Source organism: Schistosoma mansoni, chromosome 1 (genome assembly GCF_000237925.1).
Source record: "Schistosoma mansoni strain Puerto Rico chromosome 1, complete genome".
Taxonomy (NCBI): Eukaryota; Metazoa; Platyhelminthes; class Trematoda; order Strigeidida; family Schistosomatidae; genus Schistosoma; species Schistosoma mansoni.
Window position 1 is genome coordinate 572,505 of NC_031495.1, and position 26,435 is coordinate 598,939.

Consider the following 26,435-nt stretch of genomic DNA (forward strand, 5'->3'; position numbering starts at 1 on the left):
TGTTCACTAATGTACCTTTAACTTTAAAAAATGCCATTTATGTGAGTATATTGATCATAACAACACAGATTTAGGTCTGCTGGCTGATCACTTGAAAGAACTATTGTTACACTGTACCTTTAATGTCCAATCCAGTTTCAACTCAGGACCTCTGGCGCGAGACTGGTAGCTTCTGTGTTCGAATCTCGCGAGTGCGGGATCGTGGATGCGCACCGCCACTGAGGAGTCCCATAATAGGACGAAACGGTCGTCCAGTGCTTCCAGGTTTTCCATGATGGTCTAGCTTCAATTGACTCATGATTTCAACTATGTAAATACTGAAATCTCCACAAACACCCCTTCTGATTTACTCATTACTGTTCATGATATCACTTCATTTATTCTTCATATCTATATTACCTTTAATTATTGTAAGAAAAAACATTTTAATCTTACTGTAATCACATTATAATTCGTTACTAACTTATTAAGTCTATTGTTATTATTCTTATTACGTAAACTAGTATTGTGATCTTTCTATTACATCATCATGGTTATTCCTTGTTCATAGTCAGTCAGCTACAACGTAGGACTAGGCACATATATGCATCGGTCTAAGTTGCCATACCTCGTTAGCACAACAAGATGAACACTGGATTTATAGAAGTAGTTAATTTAGTGGTGGTAATATATAAAAGATAGGTTGTATATGAGGATATAGTATAGAAAGGAAGAAAGTTATGAAGCAATTTTAATCTCAAAGTCTAAGGGAAGATAAAGAGTGTATACACCGACACCATTGTGATCGATTCTGAACCATGTCACACAGAGTCTCCAACCATTGGTTACGATGATCACGCGGAACCCAACCAGGTAGTCTGCATCTGCCAACATGGCTCAGACTAGAAGTTAGTAACTTCAAGCACTGATGCTATGTTTTGGTTTGGCCGCCCCTAACTCTCTTCCAACCATCCCCAATACTAGTCAGCATAGCGCGTCCTGGTAATCGGTGTTCAGACCTTATTCATATGTCCTTACGGAACTAATACATTAACAGCTTGATAATAAATTCATTGAAAAGAGATCCTTTCGCTGAAGTTCATGCTTTCAACATTCGAAAAGACAAAAGAGCAGATTGAATACACATTCATTTTATTTGATTTTTACAAGTGAGAAATATACAAAGTCTATGGTCTCATGTTAACCACGTCTTTTTGTCATTTTCTTACGTTTTTGTTTTAATTTACGATTATTTGAACGAATTTGTTTAGCTTTATTTGGAGTTGCTTGATGTTTTAATTGACTGAAATCACGTCGAGCTCCAATATTAACTGATTCAGATGTATTACGTTTTTGACGTTTTTTCTGTCCACCATGACCATATTTATTATTTTTATAAACACGTTTTTGATTAATCCTAAAATGAAAAATGTACAAATATAAAATATCGACGATACCGCACTCGCGAGATTCGAACCCAGGACCTACCAGTCTTGAGCCGGATCCCTTAATCATGGATGCGCACTGCTGAGGAGTCCCATAATAGGACGAAACGGCCGTTCAGTGCTTCTAGGTTTTCCATGGTCTAACTTCAATTGACTCATGATTTCAACTGTGAAAATACTAAATTCTCCACTAAACTCCCTCTGAAATATAAAATAATCTGTGTTGAGAATGTCAAATCCCCAGAACTTACTTGATAAATGGCTTAATTTTGTAATTTTATTTTGAAAATTTGAATTTGTTTGTTTTTGCGCCAAAAAGCGCTCTTTTCACCTTCGGGTCGAATTTCCCGCTTGTAAACTATTTTAAACGCTATTGGCCCATTGTTTTTTTTAATGTGCTATTTTGTAATGCTGCCCAAGGACAATTTCTTGCTGTATATATATACGTTTGAATTTTTCCCCTTATGATTGATGTGCTTCTGGCTGCTACGGAATATATTTTCCCCGCTTCCAACTTCGACTTCTTATTCTAGTTAGCTTGGGTCTGGAACGCGTCAGAATAGCTAGCTTATCGGTCTCTGGACACAAGTCTTTGTTCCGTTCGCTAACTAGTGAATTCGAAACGCTTCAGATATAACAATCTGAAAGACAGGAACAGTTTTTTTTATTGGAAAATATATTGTCCATTATTCCTTTTTGCTACTTACATTGGTATATCCCGTGGAGATTTATGAATGACAACTCTGAGGACTATTTACGGACCAATGTGATATGTATATTTCCTATTGTGTAATTGCTAAGTAACTTAACTATTCATATCCATGTTTCTGTTATTATGAGCTTTATTTTGACTTATAGACCATTATTATACGATTTACCATTCTTGAGTTATCCCTAGTCTATTAATTACTGTTCCCCCTATTCACAGCCACATTTGGCCAAATCTTGTACAAATGTTATTTCTTATTTTATGGTACGATGTGGTCAGTTTGTTTGTTATATAAACCTAGTATGTTTGAAATAAATGATTTATATTGTAGAGGCTGTTATTAGTGTTCTGGACTTAACTGACTGGGCTAGGCAGAAAGCAGGACTGATAAGTACTTAAGACTGCTCATAACGCTTTTGTGTATCATTGAGCGATCAATAAATTCACTTATCTCCGTTTGGCGGGAATCAGCACGTTCATATACTAAACAGCGTGCGCACTCACACGATATAACAACTGGCGACAAGGATGGAATATAACATACAGGGATGCAAAAATACTAATCTGCTCCTCCTTTTGAAAGTAGTTATCAACAATCAGACAAATAACTACATTTGCTTGTGAGCAACTACTTTTTTATCGTAAATCTTTTAGTATGAGGTTGTGGAGATTGTTGAATTTTTCATTGGGATCATGAATCGATCGACGTCGGATCACCATTTTCCATTGATTAACAAAAGGCTACTCTTTTATTAGTTGGTATACTTATTATCTATCTGGTCATACTGAAAAGGTCATTGTTTATGCTCGTTTGCGCTGAGAGTTGACTGTTTATGATGAATTTATCTACATGGATGTGTTTTTATTTAACCTAAATTAATAATTATTCATTGTCGAACCATTTACAGTATATATATATATATATATATAACCTTCTGTTGAATGAAGTACCATTAGACTGGTATATGTTGTTACCATTGTTTATATTGTCTGTTGTGCTTTTTACCGCTGGTGAGTGATAATTGTCTATGATAATGGGATATAATAATAATCGATAATAGGTAAACATGAAAATTTTGGTTAGATTTAGAGATAACACGATGGCGTTTGAAACGAAAGGTACTGGGTTCGAGTCCCAGAGTGGACATCAACAACTCTGAGATGCAGGTACACCCAGCTGACGAGTCCTACATAGGACGAAACGCACGTCAAAATGGATCCCACTGCTAGCCACTATCCATCTTTGCTTACCAGATTTAAAGAATGTTTTGATTTTTTTCGCATTCTAATCAGTTATATTGACTAAGAATAACTGTTATCTTTACTTTACTACTTAACCATGATAGATTATTTTAGCAGAAAGACAACAATTTAATAGTTGAATTCATGAGTTAATTGTAGCTGGGTGCGCACTGCTGAGGAGTCCAATGCTTGGACGAAACGGCCTTCGAGTGCTTACAGGTTTTCCATGGTGTTCTAGCTTCAAGTGACTCATGATAAATAAGAAATTTAGAAAAAACACATAAGGATAAGGAAAATACTTGCTTACTTTCGTCGATTTGCATAATCTTTTGCTGTATGAAAACTTTTCAATGATGATGATGATCCTTTCACATTGGATTTATCATTTTTCGGTTCATAATCTTTTTTAAATTCATTTAATATTTGTTCCAGTTTCTCTTCACGATTAATTCCTATCATTATAACGAACAATGAAAATAAAAGGATTCATCGTAAGGTACTACGTATATGCAACTTATAAACGATAGTATATTCAAATTCTTGTATATATTTTATTTAAACACATAAATATTGGTACAAAGGGGCACTAGATATATATGCATCACACAAATCTCATTTGATTTGCGTGACGGCTGTGATACTGTCTAGATGCCCAAACTGAAGCAGGTGGTTTTCTTAGGGGACCATACCCCGAGCCTTTGACCTAAAGGTCTGATCCACAAGGCTGTGGAGCATCGTGAGGATATGCAGTAACATGGTAGCCGGTGACCAACAATCGATTCATACGCCATTTGTTACCTCAGGATACTGGAGCCAGTCCATGTGCACCATTGGTTTGGAATGAGGGTTTTCCAACTCCCCTAGGTGGACTAGCCTTGTCCACCAACCCGGTTAAAGCAATGGACATTCGCTTTTCATCCTCTCAATTTCGTAAACAACACCCGTGGTGAGAGAAGGCAGTGAGTAGGACTTGTGTGGCAGAGGCTACATATTCACTGGCCATGTGAGAGCATTTGGAGAGGGAGAGTGGACTCTCCCCACTCTCGGCCGTACCAGGGCATTTGGGGGCCCACTACGTATATGCAACTTCTAAACGATAGTATATTAAAATTTCTGTATATATATCTATAGATTTGTATAGTCGGTTGAATTATATTTTCTGAATAAGAGGGAAAGAAAGTTGTTCAAACCGAGTAATACAGGACAACTTTCTACATTTGAAAAATTAAGTTTATTAAACAGTAGTGTTTCACATTTTTCGGTTCATAAAAAGTTATCAATGAAAGGATATATGAACATATAATTACTACGATATATCTGACGATGGGATTGAAGAGCGCTTCGATGAATGCACATGTAGCACTGTAATGTCCCGATAAGAATAATGAATGATAACACTCGGGATCCATTTATGGACCAATACTATGAGTATATTTTTTATCGTATAACGGTTAAATAACTAAACTATTGATATTCATGTCTCTCTTATTATGAGCTTTATTTTGACCTACTCTACTCAAAGAAGAAGAAGAAGAAACTACTATCGATGACAACTGGAAACGGATCAAAAAAGCACTAACTTTAAATTTTCAGGAGGTGCTGCGTAGCAAAAAGCGTAATCATAACGAATGGATCACTATCAAAACTCTGGACAAGATTCAAGTGTTATATCCCGAAAAGAATTATGAATGGTAACTTTTGAGGACTATTTATGGACCAATATGATATGTATATTTCCTACCGTATAACTGTTAAGTAACGTAACTATTCATATTCATGTTCCTTTTATTATAGGCTTTGTTTCGACCTATGAACTATTATTATACGATATACCATTTTTGGGTTATGCCCTGTCTATCGATTACTATCTCCCTTATTCACAGCAACATTAGGCTAAATATTGTATAAATGTTGTTTGCTATTTCATAGTACGATGTGGTCTGTCTGGTTGGTATATAAACCCAGTATGTTGGAAATAAATGATTCATATTGTAGAGGCTGAGATTGGTGTTCTGGACTTAACTGACTGGGCTAGGCAGAAAGCAGGATCGATAACTGCTCTAGACTGTTCGTACATGTTTCGTGTGTCATTTGTCCGATCGATAAATCACTGCTCTCTAATTGGCGGTATTATTACGTTATACATCAACAGGGCTTCCGGGCCACAAGTTATAACAACCACAATGGGAGATTTTTATGTCTACATGGTCATTAAAAAACGAAATTCCCGTTGACAATGGAGACCTATGAATATTTATAATGAGGTTTCGAATAATTTAAATATCTGTTAGCTAATATGTAACATTTTTATTCGTTTAAGACAGTCGATGAATTTAACGAAGAATAAAGTAACAAAGCACATACTTCAATAAGATCAAATCTACTAGAAGTAAGCCATAATATTAATAATAACATCGATGGGAAGATTCAAACAAACAATACTAAAAGTGAATTTAAACTTCACCCCATCGCACAAGCAAGTGACTATCAGGACTCAGTGGCCGAGTGGATAACGCGATGGCGTTTGAAGCGAAAGGTACTGGGTTCGAGTCCCAGAGTGAACATCAACTCTGAGATGCAGGTACATCCAGCTGACCGGTCCCAAATAGGACGAAACTCGCGTCAAACTGGATTCCACTTCTAGCCACTATCCATCTTTGCTTACTATGCTTGTAAATTAAGGCTATATCGATGCAATACGCACAGTATGCACATATGCCAATTAGAGACTGACCAGTTGCAGTCCTAACACATCGATGGGAAGATTCAAACAAACAATACATAATATTGTTGTTCAGAACGACAATGAAAGCTTCGAAATTAAACTTTCTAAATCACAGAACTGGAGAAGAAAATGTGTAGCGATGCGCTCAGATGTTTACAGTTCATTATAATTATAGTCTCCTAAAACCAGTAATTGAAATATTATCAGGGGCCGTTTTAAACATCTATCAATATTTATAACCTAAACAACCTGATATGATGAATGAAGATTTACTCGATTGGAGTGTCAATGGCTTATAGTATTGATTTCTTTTCCAATCATCTATGACATTTATCCATATTTCAAAGAGCTATCATATTAGTTATACTTGTTGCTTCGGTTTGGGCACCCGGGCAGTATCACAGCCCACACACAAATAAATGAAATGATGAATTTTATTGACGATACTATTCTCGCTCATATTAGAAGCAAGACAATTTACATTATTATTATTATTACCATTATTATTATTATTATTATTATTATTATTATTATTACCATTATTTACTACGTCGCTTTTTCACTCCCTTTATTCCCAAATTGTATATCCTTCCTTTCCAACTTATGCAGTAGCTCGCCCATGGTGGAAACTCTGTCCTATCTAAACGATCTCCAGTCACTGTCTGGTTGAAAGTGAATGTTTCCACCGACTACGAATACTGAAGCAGTCTTTCTGAAACCACGTACGCCGTTCAAGCTGGCTTCCTTCAACGTTCGCACACTAATGCAGATCGGACAACAGATGGGGCTGGCTATGTCTTTAGAAAGTCTTAATGTTGATGTTTGTTGTCTATCCGAGACCCGTATTCAAGACTAGTGAAGTACTACAAATCCGCTCTCCATCTGTCGCCTCGAAAAGCTTGTTCCACGTGCGCTTATCCGGGGACCCTGTGGCATCTTCGTCTGGTCTTGCTGGCGTTGGTGTCGCACTAAGCGCTAGGGCTGAGGCAGCACTAATCGATTGGATCCCCATTAACAGTCGGTTATGTGCTGTTAGATTAGAAAGTTCCATCAAAGTGAGAAGAAACCGGTGTGAGAATCGGTGTTTTTTCGTCATCTCCGCCTATACCCCGACAGATTGCAGCCCGGATGCAATCAAGGATGAGTTTTATCACCAGTTAACAGTTCTTCTCCAGAAAGCGCGTTCGACAGATATTGTAGTATTAGCCGGAGACTTGAATGCTCAGGTCGGGCGTCTAGGCACAGAAGAGAGTCGTCTAGGTGGCCGATGGGGACTTGTTGGTCGCAGGACAGATAACGGGGACCGTTTGCTGCAACTGTGCACAGACCACAACCTGTTTCTGGCCAGCACTAACTTCCGGCACAGTCATCGCCGGTGTGCCACCTGGCGTCCTCCCTCTGCATCCCAAGCCTGGACTCAGATTGATCACATCGCGATCAGCTACCGCTGGCGTGGTTGTGTACAAGACTGCCGCTCCTTTTGGAGTACCTATCTGGAGTCTGATCATGCCCTGGTCTGCTCCAATCTCACCTTACTTTTCAGTGGCCGAAGGATTGACCACCACCAACGGATCGATGTTAGTAAACTGGCTGCAACATCTGTTGCAAGTAAGTATCGAGCGGAGCTAGCCTCTAGGCTAGCTACCATCCCACCGAAAAGTATAGATGAGCATTGGTTGCATCTTCACGACGCCATAAAAATGGCGAGTAAAGCCGCTTGCGGCTTCGCGAAACGTCCCGCTTACAAGCACTGGGTTTCTTCTGACTCCTTACAACTGATGGAAGCCTGTCGGTCTACTCCGGGTGACCGTGAGTTTGACCACAAACGAAGGCTGTTACGTAATGAAATCGGGCAAAGCTTGCGTAAGGACCGAGAAGCCTGGTGGTCGGAGCGTGCTAATGAGATGGAAGCAGTAGCTGCATCTGGTAACTGCCGGAAGCTCTTCCAACTCATCCGAGCCACTGGCAGCAAGAAGTCTGGTGTGAGTGAAACAATCTACGAGGATGACGGGATGCCAATCACTAACATCTCTCGACGTCTTGGACGGTGGGCGGAATTTTTCGAATGGCAGTTCAACTGGCCTGCTGCTCCGGCAACATCAACCAGTTTGTCCTGCCCCCCATGGCCGGTGACGACTGATCCACCAAACGAGGCGGAAGTTCGCAAGGAACTCCAACTCTTGAAACGTTACAAATCACCTGGCCCAGATGACTTACCTCCGGCTCTTTTTAAAGATGGTGGTGACTTTCTGGCTAAGGAACTGACGGTGTTGTTTGCAAAGGTTTGGGAGCAAGAAAGTGTTTCAACATCATGGAATGAGTCAATAGTCGTCCCTATCTTTAAAAAGGGTTCACGTTGTTCCTGTAACAACTATCGGGAAATAAGTCTACTTCCGATTGCGTCCAAACTATTGGCTTCTGTCATTCTTCGTAGGTTGTTTAAAACCCGAGAACGATTGACTCGCGAGGAGCAGGCTGGTTTTCGTTCTGGTCGAGGATGCATTGATCACATCTTCACCCTCTGCCAAATGTTAGAACACCGTCATACTTATCGCAGGCCAACAATCGTAGTGTTTCTTGATATAAGGGCTGCCTTCGATTCGTTGGACAGGACTGTCCTCTGGGATTGTCTATTGAAGAAGGGTATGCCTGAGAAGTTCATTAACATCTTAAAGGCCCTGTATACGAACACCTCAGGCAGAGTGAGGGCATACAACCACCTTTCTCCCTAGTTTCATTCGAGCAGTGGGGTTAGGCAGGGTTGCCCGATCTCACCATTCCTCTTCAACTTTGCCATCGACGACATTCTGGAAACAGCTCTGATGGATGTAAGTAATGGCGGTGTGGATATGTTGCCTGGAGAACGACTTCTCGACCTCGAGTATGCGGATGATATTGTCTTCCTGTGCGATAATGCCCAAGGCATGCAATCCGCACTTAATCAGTTGGCAATCAGTGTCCGCAGGTACGGCATGTGCTTTGCACCCTCCAAGTGCAAAGTACTCCTACAAGACTGGCAGGATTCTCATCCTGTACTCACCCTGGATGGTGAGCAGATTGAAGTAGTTTAGAAGTTCGTGTATCTAGGTAGCTACATAAGTGCTGGTGGTGGCGTGAGTGATGAGATTGATGCACGTATAAGGAAAGCCAGAGCGGCTTATACCAATCTGGGCCATCTTTGGCGCCTTCGTGATGTTAGTCTGGCTGTAGAAGGTCGGATCTACAACGCGTCGGTGAGAGCAGTTTTGCTTTATGCTTGTGAAACCTGGCCTCTCCGAGTTGAGGATGTCAGACGACTCTCTGTGTTCGATCATCGTTGTCTCCGAAGGATTGCTGACATACAGTGGCAACACCATGTTAGTAATGCAGAGGTTCGGCATCGTGTATTCGGGCGCAGAGACGATAATTCAATTAGTGTCACCATCTTGAAACACCAACTTCGGTGGCTTGGACATGTTTAACGAATGTCGTCCCAGAGACTTCCACGTCGTGCATTATTTGCCGACTCTGGGACTGGTTGGAAAAAGCGGAGAGGAGGTCAGTGTATGACATGGTGTCGTGGCATGAAAGAAAGCTGAAAAGGGCTAGCTTCCGTTGGTCCTTCACGACTCCCTGGCTGGGGTCCGAGAGATGGTGCAACACAGTGGCTAGAGACGTTATCAGATATGGCTCAGAATAGAAGCCAGTGGCGATCCTGCTGCAACCTTCTTTTACTTTCTACATAAAGAGTGGTTCTAACTTTCTTAACTGAAAGAGTCTTCTGGTTGTACATTTCAGTCCGCCTTATCTTTTCATCCCTTCTCTTCCTACTTTCATTATTTTGTGTGGCGCATATGTATCTGGTGCCCTTTTGTACCAATATATATGTTTAAATAAATAAATAAATAACTTGTTGGTCACGGACGGTTATTTTATAAAATTGTACATCTATGATTACTCGATAAATTCCTTATTAATTAGCGCCAAGTACTATTCAATTTAGTGTATATAAATCTGACTATAAATCAGTGTAAATCATATAAATATAACTGTATTCGGAAGTTGATCCCAAATGCCCTGGTACGGTAGAGGGTAGGAAAAGTCAGCTCTACCTCGAAAAATGCTTTCACATGGCCACGCGTATACAGCCACTTACACAGAAGTTCTACTCACTGCCTTCTTGCAGCATTAAGAAGTTGGGAGGAGGAAAAGCTAATGTCCGTCACTTTAACCGGGTTGATGAATATGGAGGGTTCACTTAGGGGAGTTGGAAAACCCTAGTTCCAAACCAACAGTGCGCATGAACTCCAGTATCCTGAATGAACAAATGGCATATGAACATATTATTGGTTACCAGATACCGTGGGACTGTATCTCCTGACGTTGCCCCACTGCTTTGTAGATTAGACTTTCAGGTCAAAGGCTCCGAGTGTGGCCCCCTAAGAAAACCACCTGCTTCGGTCTGGGCACCTGAGCAGTATTACAGCCCATACACAAATCAAGTGACTTGTGTGGTGCATATGTATTCGGTTCCCCTTTGTACCAATATTTATGTGTTCAAATAAATAAGTAAATATTCGGAAGTTATTTGATTTATCTTGAGCATCAAATAAATTTTTATCTACCACGTCTTTATTCTGACTCGTATATTTCGATTAATGGGTTCAAGCAGTTAGTAATACGATACCGGCAGTTAGAACACAATAAAACAAGCAAAGCATCAGCATCAAGTGAATGCACCCAAGCCAGGGTAAACGGTTCTGATCCATGTCAGCCAACGTCTCCTCAAACAAGTGGTCAACCCCTATTAACATGGCTCAATCCGATTGCCAGTGACTTTATGGACTGATATGAATAACCCAACGTTAGACATCACTGTTTTTCTGTTGATTAATACTTGGATAAAAATTGGTGACTCAATGATTATAAAAGGAGTGGAACAGCAAAATAAAAAACATCATAAATTTACGAACTAAACTGTTCTGATTTCAGTGGAGGTGTCACAAGTGAGTGTCTAAATTTGGATCAACTACAGAATACTAAACGACGGATACACATATCCACATACAAATCTGGGAAAATGGACTTTTTCGCCAATGGAAATGTGATTTAGAAGGATCTATGTTTGAAACTGAAACAACGCCGTAAATATCTGTCCGGTGACGTCGACATTCTACTTAAGCATTTTGTTTCGTAACAAAGCACATGTGTTAGCACAAGCTGATCCATTATAATAAAAATTTGATATATATCATTGACACAACATCAAATTAATCGGTGATATGACCGGTTCCTTCCAACCACATATTTGATTTGAACTAAGGATGTGTTTCATGATCAAAAGTATCAAGATTTATAAGATCCATTTAAATTTGGCGTAAGATATTGTCTGTCTACAGATAAAATCCAATAGTACAGCTGTATGTCATCTACTTTATGTTATTTGCGAAATGACAATAATTAAACTAACCTTTGTCATGTGATCATCTGTTTTGACCATTTCTGCAAAGTAATCAGATGGACGTTTAGTCGGTACATCTAAAGCGTGTAATTGAGGTATAGCTTTAAGCACTGCAGACTGAGCTACACGATAACTAAATAAGAGAGACGAGAGGATATATGAAGGCTATGAAACATTTGAAAAGTTACGATCTTATTTTAATTAAAAAGAGAGGACTAAGAGAAAGTATGAGAAGTACCCATCGAGTGTAACATTATCTAGGTATTTATTTACTGGAATTATAGGTTAATAGTTACATTACAATACAGACCATCAATAGTGCAGTGTTAAATATGTTAACTGTATCAAAGAAAATTGAAAACACGGCTTGTGGTTAGTCTCATATGGTATTTTTGAAGATTTCTGAGCATCATCTTAAAAATAAGCACTTCAGTCGATTACGTACAATCGTGTAGCGCATATATATCTGGTACTCCCTTGTACAAATGTTTATGTGTTTAAATAAATAAAATAACGTACAATCAAGAATTACAAGTCATATATGTATGTGTTTAAACACAACACAACAAATGGAATTTCGACGATATTCCTTGGTTTTAGTGTTTAATTACGTCAATGAACAGTGAGCAACATTGCAGTTATGTTAATGGTAATCCAAAGAGTCATCCTCAAGCTTCAATGTGACATTGTTGCCTGACTGTTGATGAGACTAGCCGAATCATTGATATACAAAGTAGCTTAAACCTAGGACGGTGAATCTTAAGGGAGTAATTTTTAGTTCAAAACAAAAATGATTATGTTTGTAAATTACATAGAACTTACAAAAAGTTTTCACGTTTAAAATCATCATCTGGATCGATATGTTGTAAGTCGTCCAAATCTAAATCTTTTTGAGCTGGAGCTGCCGAACATGTGACATCTAATCGCTCAATCCATGGGAGACTTTTTCTGATACTACTGAGAGTATTTATAAGAGCTGACTGTTCAAGCACAAAGGAAGTTTGCAAGGAAAATAAAATTATATTGATAAATTAAATAATCATTACTGTTCGTTATAATGAGAAGTAAAATCTTGAAATAATCACCCAATAATCTAAATAAGAAAAAAAATCTTGTGCTCAGTCACAATCTGTCTAGCACTCAGATACATTAACCAGTTTTATTGGAATGAATTGAATGGAACAGATTGATAATTCGAAATTCTCTGAGATAGGGAAGATTATACAAGACACTCCGGATTTTTTTTATTTCGTGACAACAAACAACCTAAGAAAAGTAAGGTCACTAATACTAATTGAATATTAACTTTCAAAATTGAAGAGGCTTGAAAAACGACCCGAAGACATAAGTTGAAAAATTCATCAATATTAGATCAAGACATCGAGACAAACAGCTGTGAGTAAAAAAAGAATTAATAAACTAGTAAACTGAAGAATAAGTGGAGCATAGTAATATAATCCTAAATACTTGAAAAACAAAATCTAGGTGCTTATGAGGCAATCCCAGAGGTTTTACGTTAAATGACCTAGATTTTAGTCATTCGTAATGGCTACTGGTTTGGCCCCGAAACAAATGTGTACTGACCAGACAACAACTTCATGGGTTGCTGTCCAGTCCTAGTCCTATTGCATTAGTACTCCTCCTGTCTACTAATGTGTTAGGGAGTGAATCATGACATGAATAGGTCCAAAACATATTTCGATCCGGTCAGTAACGGTTTTCCACGTAACCAATCGGTATGCATAAGTTGCTTTTCCATACGTACAACCATATTACTCATGGTAAGACTTAGCGGGTATCTAGGAAAATTTGAGTAAGGGTTTATGTCGTCACAAAGTAATCAATACCATTGACTTTCCCACTCGGTCTTCAGGAGATTGCTACGTTAATCTTCAACAAAGTTTAAAAGCTGGAGGATGATAAACAGTGAGTGAACTTATACTATAATGACCGAATAAGAGCAATACTTACGAAAATCCGTGACCAAAGGTTTGGATCATTCGAGAATGTATTTAGTGCTACAAGTCTCCCTATTACCGTTTAAACGTCTCGTGATACATTTGAGTTTCACACTCATATAACTGTGTTTAAATATTTCCAAATGCTCTCCTCGACTGTTCAGATTTTCGAAACAGGTACACTGTCTACTTTTACAACAGCTGTTTATCCTCGAAAAATGTATCAACTAAAGTATTTGCCACGAATAGTCTAGATATTTTACTAGATTGAATCCCTACACACACTCATCGCTATGTCAGAAAAAATACTATTGTTGTCCGGTTCCTCATGACGTTAAAGAAACATTTTTGTTGGATGTAATCGCAATAGTACGATGAAGGATCAGTATTTCATTTAGTGATTGTAAAATAAGTTTCTTGCTTCTCATTTGGGGGAACATCTTGGGAGCCGGGAATTCGGTCATTATATGTCCCGTACCCAGGAAGAAACTATTTAGAGCCAACCGACTACACAGACCCTATGGAATGAACAGTTCGTAAAGTCTCCTAGGCAAACTTTTGGGATTGGACTATGTTTACTACGTTGAACGTACTCAGAGTACTCACAAACGTTATTGCCGTGTACCATAATGCACAAGTCACAATTATATAAAGTTTGAAACTATAAAAAGTTTTGTAGCACGAGACTTACCTTATTATATACATGTTTCTTTTCATGTGTAATTTCTTCATACAACCCGGGGCAGGCTAAAATTTCTTGAACATCCTATTAGCGGTTAAAAACTATTGGTAATGAGAACATACACATGATGAGTCTGAATCCGACATTTGCAAATTGACTAAAGACAAAACTTTCCTGAATGAAAAGGTCAATAATAGGGCGAGGTTTTGGTTAACGCTTCTAAAATCCACTTAAGTATAGGAAGAATTACTTACATTATGAGATTTATATACTGAGGAATTAACTAGGCGTAAACTTAACAGCTAACACTACTTCATATATCACTTTAGTAAGAACAAAACCGTCTGCATGCCTAACCGTAGCGCATTTCTTGAAAGTTGCTTCCCATGACTTCAATCCTCAATCACTGATTATACTTCCAATATATACAGAAACAGAAAGCCTGTTCAAGCGTTGAAGACAAGGATAAAGAAAAGTCAAAAGATATTACACGCTTCATTGAAAAATATTCAGAACGAAGAAAAAGTGCCAACGAACTGGAAAGATGGATAACTGGTCAAGATACCGAAGATACAAGAATACATATTTAATGGCCACACGACTTCATTGGTTCTTGTCGGTCTGTCAGTTATTTGTAAGTTTGTGTGGCTTGCGGGACTATTTATTTTAGGGATTTATTTACCGCTACAGCTCACTCTCCTAGTTGAGAATTGATGACCCTAAGGCGTGACCAGCCAGATGTTTAAACCCAACTAGCTAGTCCTTGTTAAACACCCTTCCGATAGCTTGCTATGTTCAGCAGTGCCTGGCCGTCTTTCCCCAATACAAAGACCTGTATGCTGAAATACACCAACGAAAATAAAATGTACAATGAAAATTTCTACTCATCGTATTCTCCGTCCGTTTTTCATCTTTTCTAGACGTCATGGAAAGGAAAAAGAAGAAATTGCGATAGCATGTCAAGATACACTCGTAGATCCCCAAGGACACAAGTCGGGAGAAAAATGAAAATAAATCGATGTGCATGTATTTCGTAAGCTGTAATAGTGCCAAAACGATTTCTGAATATTGATTTTTTTGTAGTCCTTTGAAAAGATAAAAATATATACAGCACGATAATTTGTTTCTGTTTTTCGGGATAATAGATACATATAGGCGATTTAAAAACAGTTTTTTCTTGTCTTTTTGACACAATAATACAAAAAAATGTCGAGACGAAACAAAATATTATGCATTGTCTTACATGCAGTAATTATTCAGGTGTTCTGGGAACATTACTTTTCCTCTAGAACGAGTCGTTTTAGGTTGGTTGTCAGATACTACCAGAGTGTCGTCATAATTTTTGATTGCCGAGTGAGGTATCGTAATTGTTGGACGCCAATCATTGTTATCCTTTTTACGGACCATATGCAAGAGAGATGCCCAAGCGCTGTTTGATGGCCGAATGATTCCTAAGTCTATTTTGTGGTCCAATTCGTTTTTGCCAACCTCATCTTTTTGGGAGCTTATCGGCGTGCTTTCGAGAATATAGGTTGTCCTGTAGTCGTGATGTGATCTGTAACATTGCTGATTTCACACGGACAATTCGGTTGCATTTTATATATTTCAGAGTACTTATCGAGTATTTGTAGGTAGTATGGATAGACCGTGTGCCTTACTGCGACTGGGGGTAATCTACAACGGGAAAAAGAAGTTATATAAATCGATAGATTGATATTTCCGTCTACCAACCTCCGTTTGTGCTTGTTGATGACGAGACTATGATGCCGTAGCAGGTCTATATCAATGACTGGCGTATAACACATCTGCAAAGACGGGTTTCTAGTGGGCAGATTTGCGTATACTCACGTTAAGGTACAAATACCACTTACTGTATGTAGTGATCGGTTCCTCATTTGCTTCCTGTAAGTCTACAACTGCTTCATGCAGTCGGTCGTTACAATTTGCAGGAAATACGCTGACTTCTGCGCCAGTGTCGACGAGGTAGCGAAATTTTGTCATCAAATAAGTGGTGAACAGCAGATGGCTATGTTCACCGGCTATGGTTGCCGTTAACGATTCCCGGCTGGTCAGTTTGGAGCTCGGAATATTCCAGGGTTTTCTGCGATTTCGAGATTTTCCGTACTAATCATCACACCAGCACCAAATGCGTCATCAGTCTCTCGTGATATACAGACAGATCAAAAGAAGGTTCTGTTGTTACCCTCGAAGTTACGTACCTTCAAGTTCAGTACTTCGATAAGACGATAATACGCAATAAATTTCCTTAAAAAGTGACAGACGTTCAAAATGGTTAAGAAGGTACTTTATGAAAATGTAAGAAAAAAATAGAGGTAGTAATGCCTGAACGGTACTTTCCAAAGACCAATTATCACCATAGAAGGAATATTCCTATTAGGCAAGAAACAATATCCTACCCAAAGAAAAAGGAATGATCTATTCAATTATCTTCAAAGATTATCAGTTAACAAGAAAACGGAAATTTTATAAAAATGTAATTAATTCCAAGCCTTTAATAGGGAAAGTCCTCAAATCAAACAGAGGATGTGCTTTTAATATTGACAATATATATATATATATATCAAATACAATAACCAATGTATAGATTGCGATGTGGTAGCTGACACGAGATGATGTCAAGTAAAACAATTATAAGCCGTTCTGAAAAGACATAACAACCTCGGGTAGTTAACCGAGAGTCAGAATTTGCAAAGAAGCTGAAATCGACTCATGAATTCAACCATTAAAATTTACTACAATCTCCTCAAATCCCCATTTTGTAAACAATATATTATCAATAACTGAAGCCAAATGCAAAACGGAAGCGCATATACGAAAACACAAAAGTCATAGGAGCAGCAATAAATACAACGGAGCTATAAGGTGGTATTAATAAAAAGAAACGTGAATTTTCCCGTATTCATGCAAGAACTTTAAGTCACGTTGTTGTCAAAGGTCTGTTTCTTAGACTGGTGACAAATAACCTTGTAGAGCCTTTCATAGACCGTGTAAAACGCACAGCGTTTGTAGGCCGGGTAACTTGGGAGTTTAGATCTGCATTCAGTGAAGCAAATGAGAGATTTGAGAATTCTTGGAAGTCCAAGGGCCATCTCGTTAACGAGTTAAGGTACAGATCACCCAGGATCAGAAGTGGCGTCCCGCTGCCTGAAGCGAAGTGGCCCTCAAGATATCTATTGGAGAATACTATAGTCAAGGTTCAGATCCACAGTCCGTTGTGATATTTCACGGGCTAATGAGATTCGAAATTTACCATCCAGCTGACTGGAGCTAGAGCAGTTGAGTAGCTGGATAACCGCTCATTGAACACTACCAAAAAGGTGGAACCATGCGAAACAACACGGAGCAGCCATATAGAAACTAGCCGGTATATGTAAGCTCGTATCAAAGTATTGGGTATTGAAATTGCAGGCTTCTTGAAAGCTTCAAGGTCAATTAAAATGCCAAATTATGAAGTGATATCTCCTCAAGTTGCTTGCCCAACATGCTCCGGAGCAGGCTACGTGCGAAAAGGTATTTTATACGCAAGTTGTGTAAACTTTGCCAGATTCCAGAGCAGAGTATGTAGCTTTAATTCCTCTGACAGACCGGCGTCTTCGGCCTCGTAGAATATGCCTTAAACTCTTTGGTTCTGTAATGATCTGCTCCTTAGTATTTATACTTTTATTGGTCTTTCTCTTCCCGCGGACAATCTCTTTGAGAAGTTCAGTATACAAGTTAGTTACCATAAGTGCCATCGCCAACATGCAAGATAATTTGATAGATCTTACAGTGATTGTATGTTCATTTTATATAACTTTCGAGTTCCACGTAGAACCAGATTAATGTCTCAAACCCAAACTTTGTTCCAACCACAATAACTAAGATCAGTGTGTCTCCGAAATACCGTTCAGTAGATCTACAAGAGACTGTTAACAATTCCATTCAGATGCTACCGCTTCGTTCAGAAACTTTACTGAATGTGACAACCAAGCTACTCTTTGAGCATAAACATTTTGATGTAATGTAAGTTGGTAATTATTCTTCATCTAGATTCATTTCATATATTACGGGTTTAGTTACGGTCTGTATGTAAACAAATAGGTGAGCAGAAGAAACAAGATTTACTTAATTCCGGTAAACAAATTCACACGTAATTGTGTCTACTTCATAGCTAGTTCTACTGAAACTTCATGTGACAGTGGTATTTAACAAGGGTTAAGCTTCGGGTGTGGTTGCATTTCTTTGGCGTGTGCTTTGCGACCCTGTTATCCATTATGTCCACTCTTTGTGATGGTGTTTCACGTTATTTAACCTATAGATTACAGGTATGACACAGTAAGGTGTATGTTTTGTTATTTTTCACATTAGTTATTCTTAACTACTTTGATCACTTGACTGTAGCTTCCACCTGGGTGTGGTGGTCGGGCTTGCTTATCGTAATGACTCAACCGAGCTGTACTGGCTAGAACATATCTCCATTTAGGTCCTACCATGTCAGGTTGGTCAGTTGAAGAACAGTAAGACTAAAAGCAGCGACGTAAAGTTCTACGGCAAGTGCTGTTGACTTTAGAGAGGTGTCATAGTAGTATGGTGTTTCTCTCGGACAACCGGAGCCCATGGCAATGCTAACTTCTCACAACGAAAGGAAGGGGTTATACCTCGTCTTATCCCACGGATTTCTGTCCCCGGCGATAGGGGATTTTGGGATGCTGGGCTACCTCATTAAACACTCCCCATAACAACACCGTATGCTATCAGCCCCAATCAGTTATCTCATGGGCTCTGTGGTCAAGCCCTAAAGTCACTAAAACTATTACTAACCCGGACTCCTCTTCAAGCACCTTTAATTTGGACAAGCAATAAGTGAAAACCGCTCCCATACCTCTAACAACATCCGAGGTCAAGTTATTCACGACCAAATTCTCCCCTCATCCAATACTAATCCTTCCATCTTCATAGACGACCCTTTTCGCATGTCTCTACCACCACGCAACACCAGTGCTGGTGATTTGAGTTCACGAAATGTCATTCGTGGTCTCCTGAAACTACAATCTAAACGAAATGTTGGAGTTTTTAATGCTTAAATCTCGTGTCTGATGGAACAACGGGCTACTTTAGCTAGGGCTATAAAACCTCGCGCTATTGGTGTATTCCTCATCTTTGAAATGCGCATACGAGATCCACGTTTAGTCGTTTATTCCATCTCACCTTGTCAACATAAAGGGTCGGGTCAATTTACTCTTTGTGTCTCTGGGGTCCCCGCTGATACTTCTCGTGACCGCGCTGTTGTTGGTGTAGCATTTACTTAACCTTAATACTTATGTTCATCTCCTTACTGCATTGCAAAAATACGTGTATATAGTCCCAATGTAACCGATTATGCTTCATTCTGCCATTCAACTTTGGATTTATCTCGTGAGAATCTTAAGTTCTCTTTGTGAACTTGTATAATATTGTAGAAATAATCCAACTAAGCGTGTAACTTTTAGCTCCCGTCATTCATTGAAAGCTTGCTGCATGTAGTGTATTGTATATCTTAGGATTAAGATAGATTTCTCAACATTTATCCAGTGTGATTGATGTGATGAGAGTTGTGTCAAGTTTAGTTTAAAAATACTTGCCTAACTGTTCTGTTTATCTCCAAATGCTTTTTAACAGACAAGCCTCCGGTGCATATCACATGTTATTCACCAATAAATATTTCTAGATCATTCAAAGTGTGATTAAGCTAACAAATCAATTTACTTGACACAAATCTGGATAAGTTTTAGTTGTTTGACCGTTATCCATCGTTAAAAGAAAAGCATTGATTCACACTCAACTATTTGTTTGGCATCTGATTGTTTATGAATGAATTTAACTTGAGAAACTTTAGTATTACAAATAAATAACCGTTCTAAGTCGTTGATCTGAAAGTCATGTATAGCTGATCATAGTAAACTCATATAATTAGGATAGAACACATGCTATTTTATCCCCAAGGGTTTCATAACGGTATAGCGTTCTTGCCTCGTATTAGTTTGATTCATAACTGAATTATTGTCTATTGCTTTTGACATATATGTTAACCTAAACAACATTGAGAAATATTACATATTAATACAATTGTAGCAGCGATATTCCATTTATAAGCCCCCAGATGCCCTGGTACGGCCGACAGTGGGGAGAATTCGCTCTCCTCGAAATGCTCTCGCATGGCCACGTGTATATAGCCTCTGCTAGGGAAGTCCTACTCACTGCCTTCTCGTGACATTACTGTTGTTTACGAAATTGGGAGGATGAAAAGCGAATGTACGACGCTGTAACCGGGTTGGTGGACACAGAGGGTACACCTAGAGGAGTTGGAAAACCCTCATTCCAAACCAATGGTGCACATGGGCTGGCTCCAGTATCTTGAGGGAAAAAATGGCGTATGAATCAATCGTCGGTCACCGGCTACCATGGGACTGTATCTCCTTAAGATGCTCCACTGGCTTGTGGATCATATCTTTAGGTCAAAGGCTCGTGGTGTGGCCCTCCTGAGAAAACCATCTGCTTCAGTTTGGGCACCTGGGCAGTATCACAGCTCTCACACAAATCAAATGATATTTGTGCGGCGCATGTATATCTGGTGCCCCTTTGTACCAGTATTTATGTGTTTAAATAAATAAATACGGAAAATATATTATCCGATATCATTAAAATATAACAGCGATTTCGAAATTCATTTCTAATGTGTTGTAACAGTTAAAATACATAACTGACAGTTTTAATTAATTATTGTAAACCTGTTTTCATGTACTTATTTTCAGTAAATTATGTCTTATGAAATTACCCTACTTCCATGATATATACGTCACTTTTATGTAAGTTATAATACAGTATTCATTCGTTATTTAATGCATTACAAGTTTCTTAAATGTTTTCCATTCTTCATTGTTAAATATCATGTAGTATGTATTAAGGTTGTTGTTGTTGAGTTTATCGAAGCGTCTAAATCATCCAATTGAGATACGCGTAAAATCGAAGTTCACAAAGCAACGATTTGTCTAAAATAGCGGTTCTTTATTGTATAAGATACAAAATTTAGTTATAAACCTCAACTTGTCAGGTGTCTGTGGCGTTTACCGCGTCTTTTTGTTTGAAATATAAAGGTTTCTTGCATTAGTAACATAACAAATGCCCTGGTACGGCCGAGAGTGGGGAGAGTCTGCTCTCCCTCTCGAAATGCTCTCACATGGTCACGCGTATATAGCCTCTGTCAGGAAAGTCCTACTCACTTCCTTCTCGTGGCGGGAGTGTTGTTCACGAAATTGGAAGGACGAAAAGCAAATGCCTGGCGCTTTAACCAGTTTGGTGGACATGGAGGGTTCACCTAGGGGAGTTGAAAAACCCTGATTCCAAATCAATGGTGCACATGGGCTCCAGTATCCTGAGGGAACAAATGGCGAATGAACCAATTGTTGGTCACTGGCTACCATGGGACTGCATCTCCTTACGATGCTCCACTGGCTTGTGGATCATATCTTTAGGTCAAAGGCTCCTAAGTGTAGCTCCCTAAGAAAACCACCTGTTTCGGTTTGGGCACCTGGTCAGTATCACAGCCGTCACACAAATCAAATGATATTTGTGTGGCGCATATTTATCTGGTGCTTCCTTGCACCAATATTTATGTTTAAATAAATAACAATAATAACATACGATAATGCAAAATGACAGTCGTCGGTTGTGTCTAAACTTGATAACAGTTTATCAACATGCAAAACCTGAACTAATAGCAAACAATATAGAAACATTTGCGTTTAAGCAAGGGTTAAACGATTGCACCAAAGTACGAATAGCTGTTACAATGATTGAGATAAAGTAATTATGATGATAAATACAATAAATGTTATAAGTATATATAAATGTTTCAGAATATTACCCGACAAACTTGTGTTAAAATATAAGCGTAGAAATTGCTAGGAATACAACTATTTACTGAATATTAATAAGTAGCATAAACAATACACAAAGGAGTCGAATGGAAGAGAATAAGGACAGAGAACGTAAAATAGACTTAACAGTTATTGTATTGTCTTTGCATTGAGAATGAATTACCTATTTAAGAAATTATTTTTTAGATATATTATTTAGAAGCACCGATCCCTAAAGTACTGAAATAATCTATGCAACTCTACAAAGACTTTTAGTGACATATAGTACTAGAATCCCTCATCAATCCATATACTCATCAATAAAAAGATAGAAGAGACTACTGATTCATGTTTGTGTCCAAATATCTATTTCAGTCAGCATCATTTACCTTCCTTTGTTCCTCGTTCAGTTGGTTTTCTTCGTTATTGTTTTAATATGAATCAATACACATTCATGTAGGGTCCCCTATGCTAACTAAATAATCAATCAGTCATTCATAATAAACTTGGAGCTCGGGGTTAACCCAAGGTACTATACTGCTTTAGCATGATGAGGTTATGTTAATAAGAGAAAAAGCAAAGGATTGCCGTACTAATGGTAGCACGAAAGACCAAATATTAAGAATATAGTTCTAAGAGACAGAACGAATAGCCATGTTCAGAGTGATATTGGAACTCAAAATTCATAGGAAGTTAAAGAGCGAATTCGTTGACACTGCTGCGACTGATTCTGTGATTTGTCACCCAATGTCTCCAACTACCCGAATTATGACTGGCTGTCACTTCATCTCTGCATAATAGTCAACAATTCGTTAGACGAAAATTCTTTATTTAATGCTCTAGTGTTTTAATTAATGATACATATGAGAAAGATTTATACAATAAATGAGTAATACTTAGAACAATCAATAAGTCCATAAAGCAAGCGTGGGTAATGACTTTTTGTATCGATATATATACGGGAAAAGCGTAGTATGACTATAGAAACTAGAGTTGTGATGAATATCTTAGTTCACTTCAAAATGGTGTTTATTATTATAACATGCATGTAATGTCTCATCGTATGTAACTTTTGAGTTAATTGTATTTGAGATTTTAGGGTATTTGATCACAGATGTCTTATAAATATTGCTCACATCTGTTGGGATCACCGGATAAGTAATAGTGAAGTTTAGATGCAGTGTATTAGGGAATGATGGTAAATCAATTGATGAGGTTATAAATCTTCATTGACTGAGATGGTTTGGTCACTTGTTACGTATGCTTGAACACCGATTACCACGACGCGCAATGCTGACTAGTATTGGGGATGGTTGGAAGAGAGTTAGGGGCGGGCAAACCAAAAGGTGGCATCAGTGCTTGAAATTAATAGCTTGTGGTGTGAGCCATGTTGGTAGATGCAGACCACTTGGTTGGGTCCGCGCCACTATCGTAACCAGTGGTTGATGATTGTGGGTGACATGACTCAGAATCGATCACAATGGCATAAGTGTATACACACTTTGTTTTCCCTTAAACCATGAGATTAAAATGAATGTGGGTTAATATTTGACAAAATCAAAAAAACTACACTTTACAGAACAATATTGGTTAATTTTATCAGTTTATACTATGTCTCCTTTTGGCTACACTTATTTCTTTCTCAAAATACAATTAGATGAAATCAGAGTTCTGTAACATATTTTAAAACCACATTATTCAGTGGAGGTTTATCAATGCACCGACTAATTTTTTTCATGTGGAACTCAAAGCCCCTCATCCAATGATTTGTCTACACACAAATTCAGTTAATAATTATTAGGATTGTAATAATGACAAAACCCTAGTGCAGTTGTGCACCAATAAGTGTTCCATGAGAAAAACGGTATAACATTTTTGTGAGAAAATAAACCGAATAATAATAATAATACCTATAGGAAAGGGTATTGTTTTCATACTCTCTGTTCAAATGCGTATAATCGTTTTATGTTGTTAACTTTCAGTGGTCTTAATTCATAGCTCGTTCTTAATTCAAACCACGCTCTGCTAATGGATTTCCCCAAATGCCCTGGTACGGCAGAGAGTGGGGAGAGTCCGCTCACCCTCTCCAAATGCTCTCACATGACCACGTGTTTATAGCCTCTGCCAGGGAAGTCCTACTCACTGCATTCTCGTGGCCGGTGTGTTCTCAACGGAATTGAGACATCGAAAAGTGAATGTCCGGTGCCTTAACCAGATTGGTGGACACGGAAGGTTCACCCAGGGGAGTTAGAAAACTCTGATTCCAAACCAATGGTGCACATGGGCTCCAGGATCCTAAGGGAACAAATGACGTATGAGTCAATCGTTGATCATCGGCTACCATGAGACTACATCTCCTTACGATGCTTCACTGCCTCGTGGATCAGACCTTTAGGTCAAAGGCTCCGGATGTAGTCCCCTAAGAAAACCACCTGCTTCGGTCTTGGCAGCCGGGCAGTATAAATATGGATTATACTAGTAATCACTATCGATAGTCTGTTTCTCTTGATATGAAGTTTCATTAACTAATCATATGAGTAAATTAATTTTCTTTAAAACAATGAACTTGATTTTACTTAGAAACTATTTATCTATTCTCTCTTTTTTTTCTTATTAGCTTTCATATTACTTATACGTTATTATGGCAAAATTTTGATGCATATCTTACAATTATGCCATTAGTTGATTGTTATCCAACGAATATGAATTCATCTTATATATAAAAAAAAAACATTGAATTAAAATGCTTTCATTACATATCCAATGAAGTTCCAGTATAGTTTAAATAGTTTACCTTTTATAAGTATCATTGTCAAAGTTTGATTTGATATATTTCAAATCTATTGAATAATTGAATAGATTATTATAAAGAAATTAATGTATTTGTAGATATCTCAAATCAATAGAAGAAAACTAAGTGTAAGTTATTTATTGATTCTCTGAAGAAGTGGGTTACATTAAGTTACGAAACGTCGGAAGAATCTAAAACCTACATTTTATTTATTTCTATATTTTTATGATTTTTTAAATTTTTCTTAACTCAATCCAATTGTATCATGATCATCCTTCTTGTTTTTTACTTCATTTAAATTCTATTTATTTTAAGTTAGATGTGAATATATTCAACATTGATGAATTAACTTAATTATTCAGATTGATCTTATTAAAATGCTTATTACTACTATTAATAATAATAATAATAAAGATAAAAGTAATTCATTAATATATTTCACCATGTTTTTACTTACGCCTGTTACTTCCAATGGAGCGTAGGCCGCCGACCAACATTCTCCAACCCACCCTGTTCTGGGCCTTCTTTTCTAGTTCTATCCGATTTTTGTTCATTTTCTCATGCCTGTCTCTATTTCTCGGTGTAATGTGTTCTTTGGTCTTCCTATACTCCTTTGACCTTCAGGATTCCATGTGAGGGCTTGTCTTGTGACGCAGTTGGGTGATTTCCTCAAAGTGTGCCTAATCCACTTCCAGCGCTTCTTCGTGATTTCTTACTCCACTGTAATCTGGTTTGTTCTCTCTCACAGTAGAGTGTTGTTGATAATGTCTGGTCAACGGATCCGAAGTATTTTGCATAGACAACGGTTAATAAACACTTGTATCTTCTGGATGATGGCTTTCGTTGTTCTCCAGGTTTCCGTCCCGTACAGTAGAACTGTCTTGATGTTTGTATTGAAAATTCAGATTTTGGTGTTGGTTGACAGACAATTGTTTTGAGTTCCAGATGTTCTTGAGTTCTAAATATGCTGCTCTTACGTTGCCGATCCTCGCCCTCACATCTGCATCTGATCCATCCGGAGGAGCTACAGACGGAGTTATTTCATCATGTTAGTTCACCAAAATTAGTTACTTCAACTAGAAAATTTAGAAGGGATTTTTTCATATGAATTATTATCTATGTTAGATGTTTCGATAAAATAGTAGTAGTATGGTGTATGCTACTTATGTTTGCAGATCTAAGTAGTATATAACACCAGTCAGAAGGTTGAAAGAAAGAGAAGAGAGATGGAAACTCAAATAAATCAAGATAACAATAGGAATGAAAGAATAATAAAGTTTTTAAGAGACAACTGATGGGACATGTGGAAATGATGTATTTGAAGTATGATTTTCACATTTTACTTAAACCACTGTGATTATGTATTAAACAATAAATTAGTTTACCTCACTTGGTGTTCCTGTGAGAGGAGAAGCGGAGAGGGTGAAGTTATGCGGACGTCGTTGAGGGGCCGAGAGAGGAGGCACTAGTTGGGGCGGTCTGGTAATTTCGAGTGGAGTATTCTGCCGGTAGTGTTGTCTGTAGCAGTCGTTGTCGACGGAGAAAGGGGATGAGACGTCCAGTCGCTGG

At 38.2% G+C, this 26,435-nt stretch overlaps 3 protein-coding genes and 1 non-coding gene across 5 annotated transcripts; 2 read left to right on the forward strand and 2 right to left on the reverse strand.

Annotated features, from left to right (window-relative positions):
* Positions 1 to 1,179: 1,179 nt before the first annotated feature.
* Smp_160430 (hypothetical protein) lies at positions 1,180 to 3,834 on the reverse strand (the record flags this gene model as incomplete). The annotated part of the gene is made up of 2 exons (XM_018792904.1): positions 1,180 to 1,396; positions 3,683 to 3,834. The coding sequence occupies 2 exons, from the start codon at positions 3,832 to 3,834 to the stop codon at positions 1,180 to 1,182; spliced, it is 369 nt and encodes a 122-aa protein (XP_018647470.1).
* Positions 3,835 to 5,869: 2,035 nt separating this feature from the next.
* On the forward strand, positions 5,870 to 5,936 carry Smp_tRNA_00101_Gln_TTG.1.1. The gene has a single exon. It is a non-coding gene (tRNA).
* A 5,577-nt stretch (positions 5,937 to 11,513) lies between these two features.
* Positions 11,514 to 14,326, reverse strand: Smp_160420 (rRNA processing protein ebna1-binding protein-related; the record flags this gene model as incomplete). The annotated part of the gene is made up of 4 exons (XM_018792905.1): positions 11,514 to 11,673; positions 12,363 to 12,520; positions 14,190 to 14,264; positions 14,303 to 14,326. 4 exons carry the CDS (start codon positions 14,324 to 14,326, stop codon positions 11,514 to 11,516), a joined length of 417 nt encoding a protein of 138 aa, XP_018647471.1.
* Positions 14,327 to 17,638: 3,312 nt separating this feature from the next.
* Positions 17,639 to 25,291, forward strand: Smp_160410.1 (putative transmembrane protein 106C (Endoplasmic reticulum membrane protein overexpressed in cancer); the record flags this gene model as incomplete). Of its 2 annotated transcripts, XM_018792907.1 has the most annotated exons (7): positions 17,639 to 17,711; positions 17,746 to 17,975; positions 18,013 to 18,203; positions 18,257 to 18,314; positions 18,352 to 18,505; positions 20,972 to 21,025; positions 24,693 to 24,796. In XM_018792907.1, the coding sequence occupies 4 exons, from the start codon at positions 17,639 to 17,641 to the stop codon at positions 18,279 to 18,281; spliced, it is 519 nt and encodes a 172-aa protein (XP_018647472.1). In that variant the 3' UTR covers positions 18,282 to 18,314; positions 18,352 to 18,505; positions 20,972 to 21,025; positions 24,693 to 24,796. The 2 variants fall into 2 exon arrangements, with proteins under 2 accessions (XP_018647472.1, XP_018647473.1); XM_018792906.1 differs by lacking the exons at positions 18,257 to 18,314; positions 18,352 to 18,505; positions 24,693 to 24,796 and adding an exon at positions 24,965 to 25,291.
* Positions 25,292 to 26,435: the final 1,144 nt, after the last annotated feature.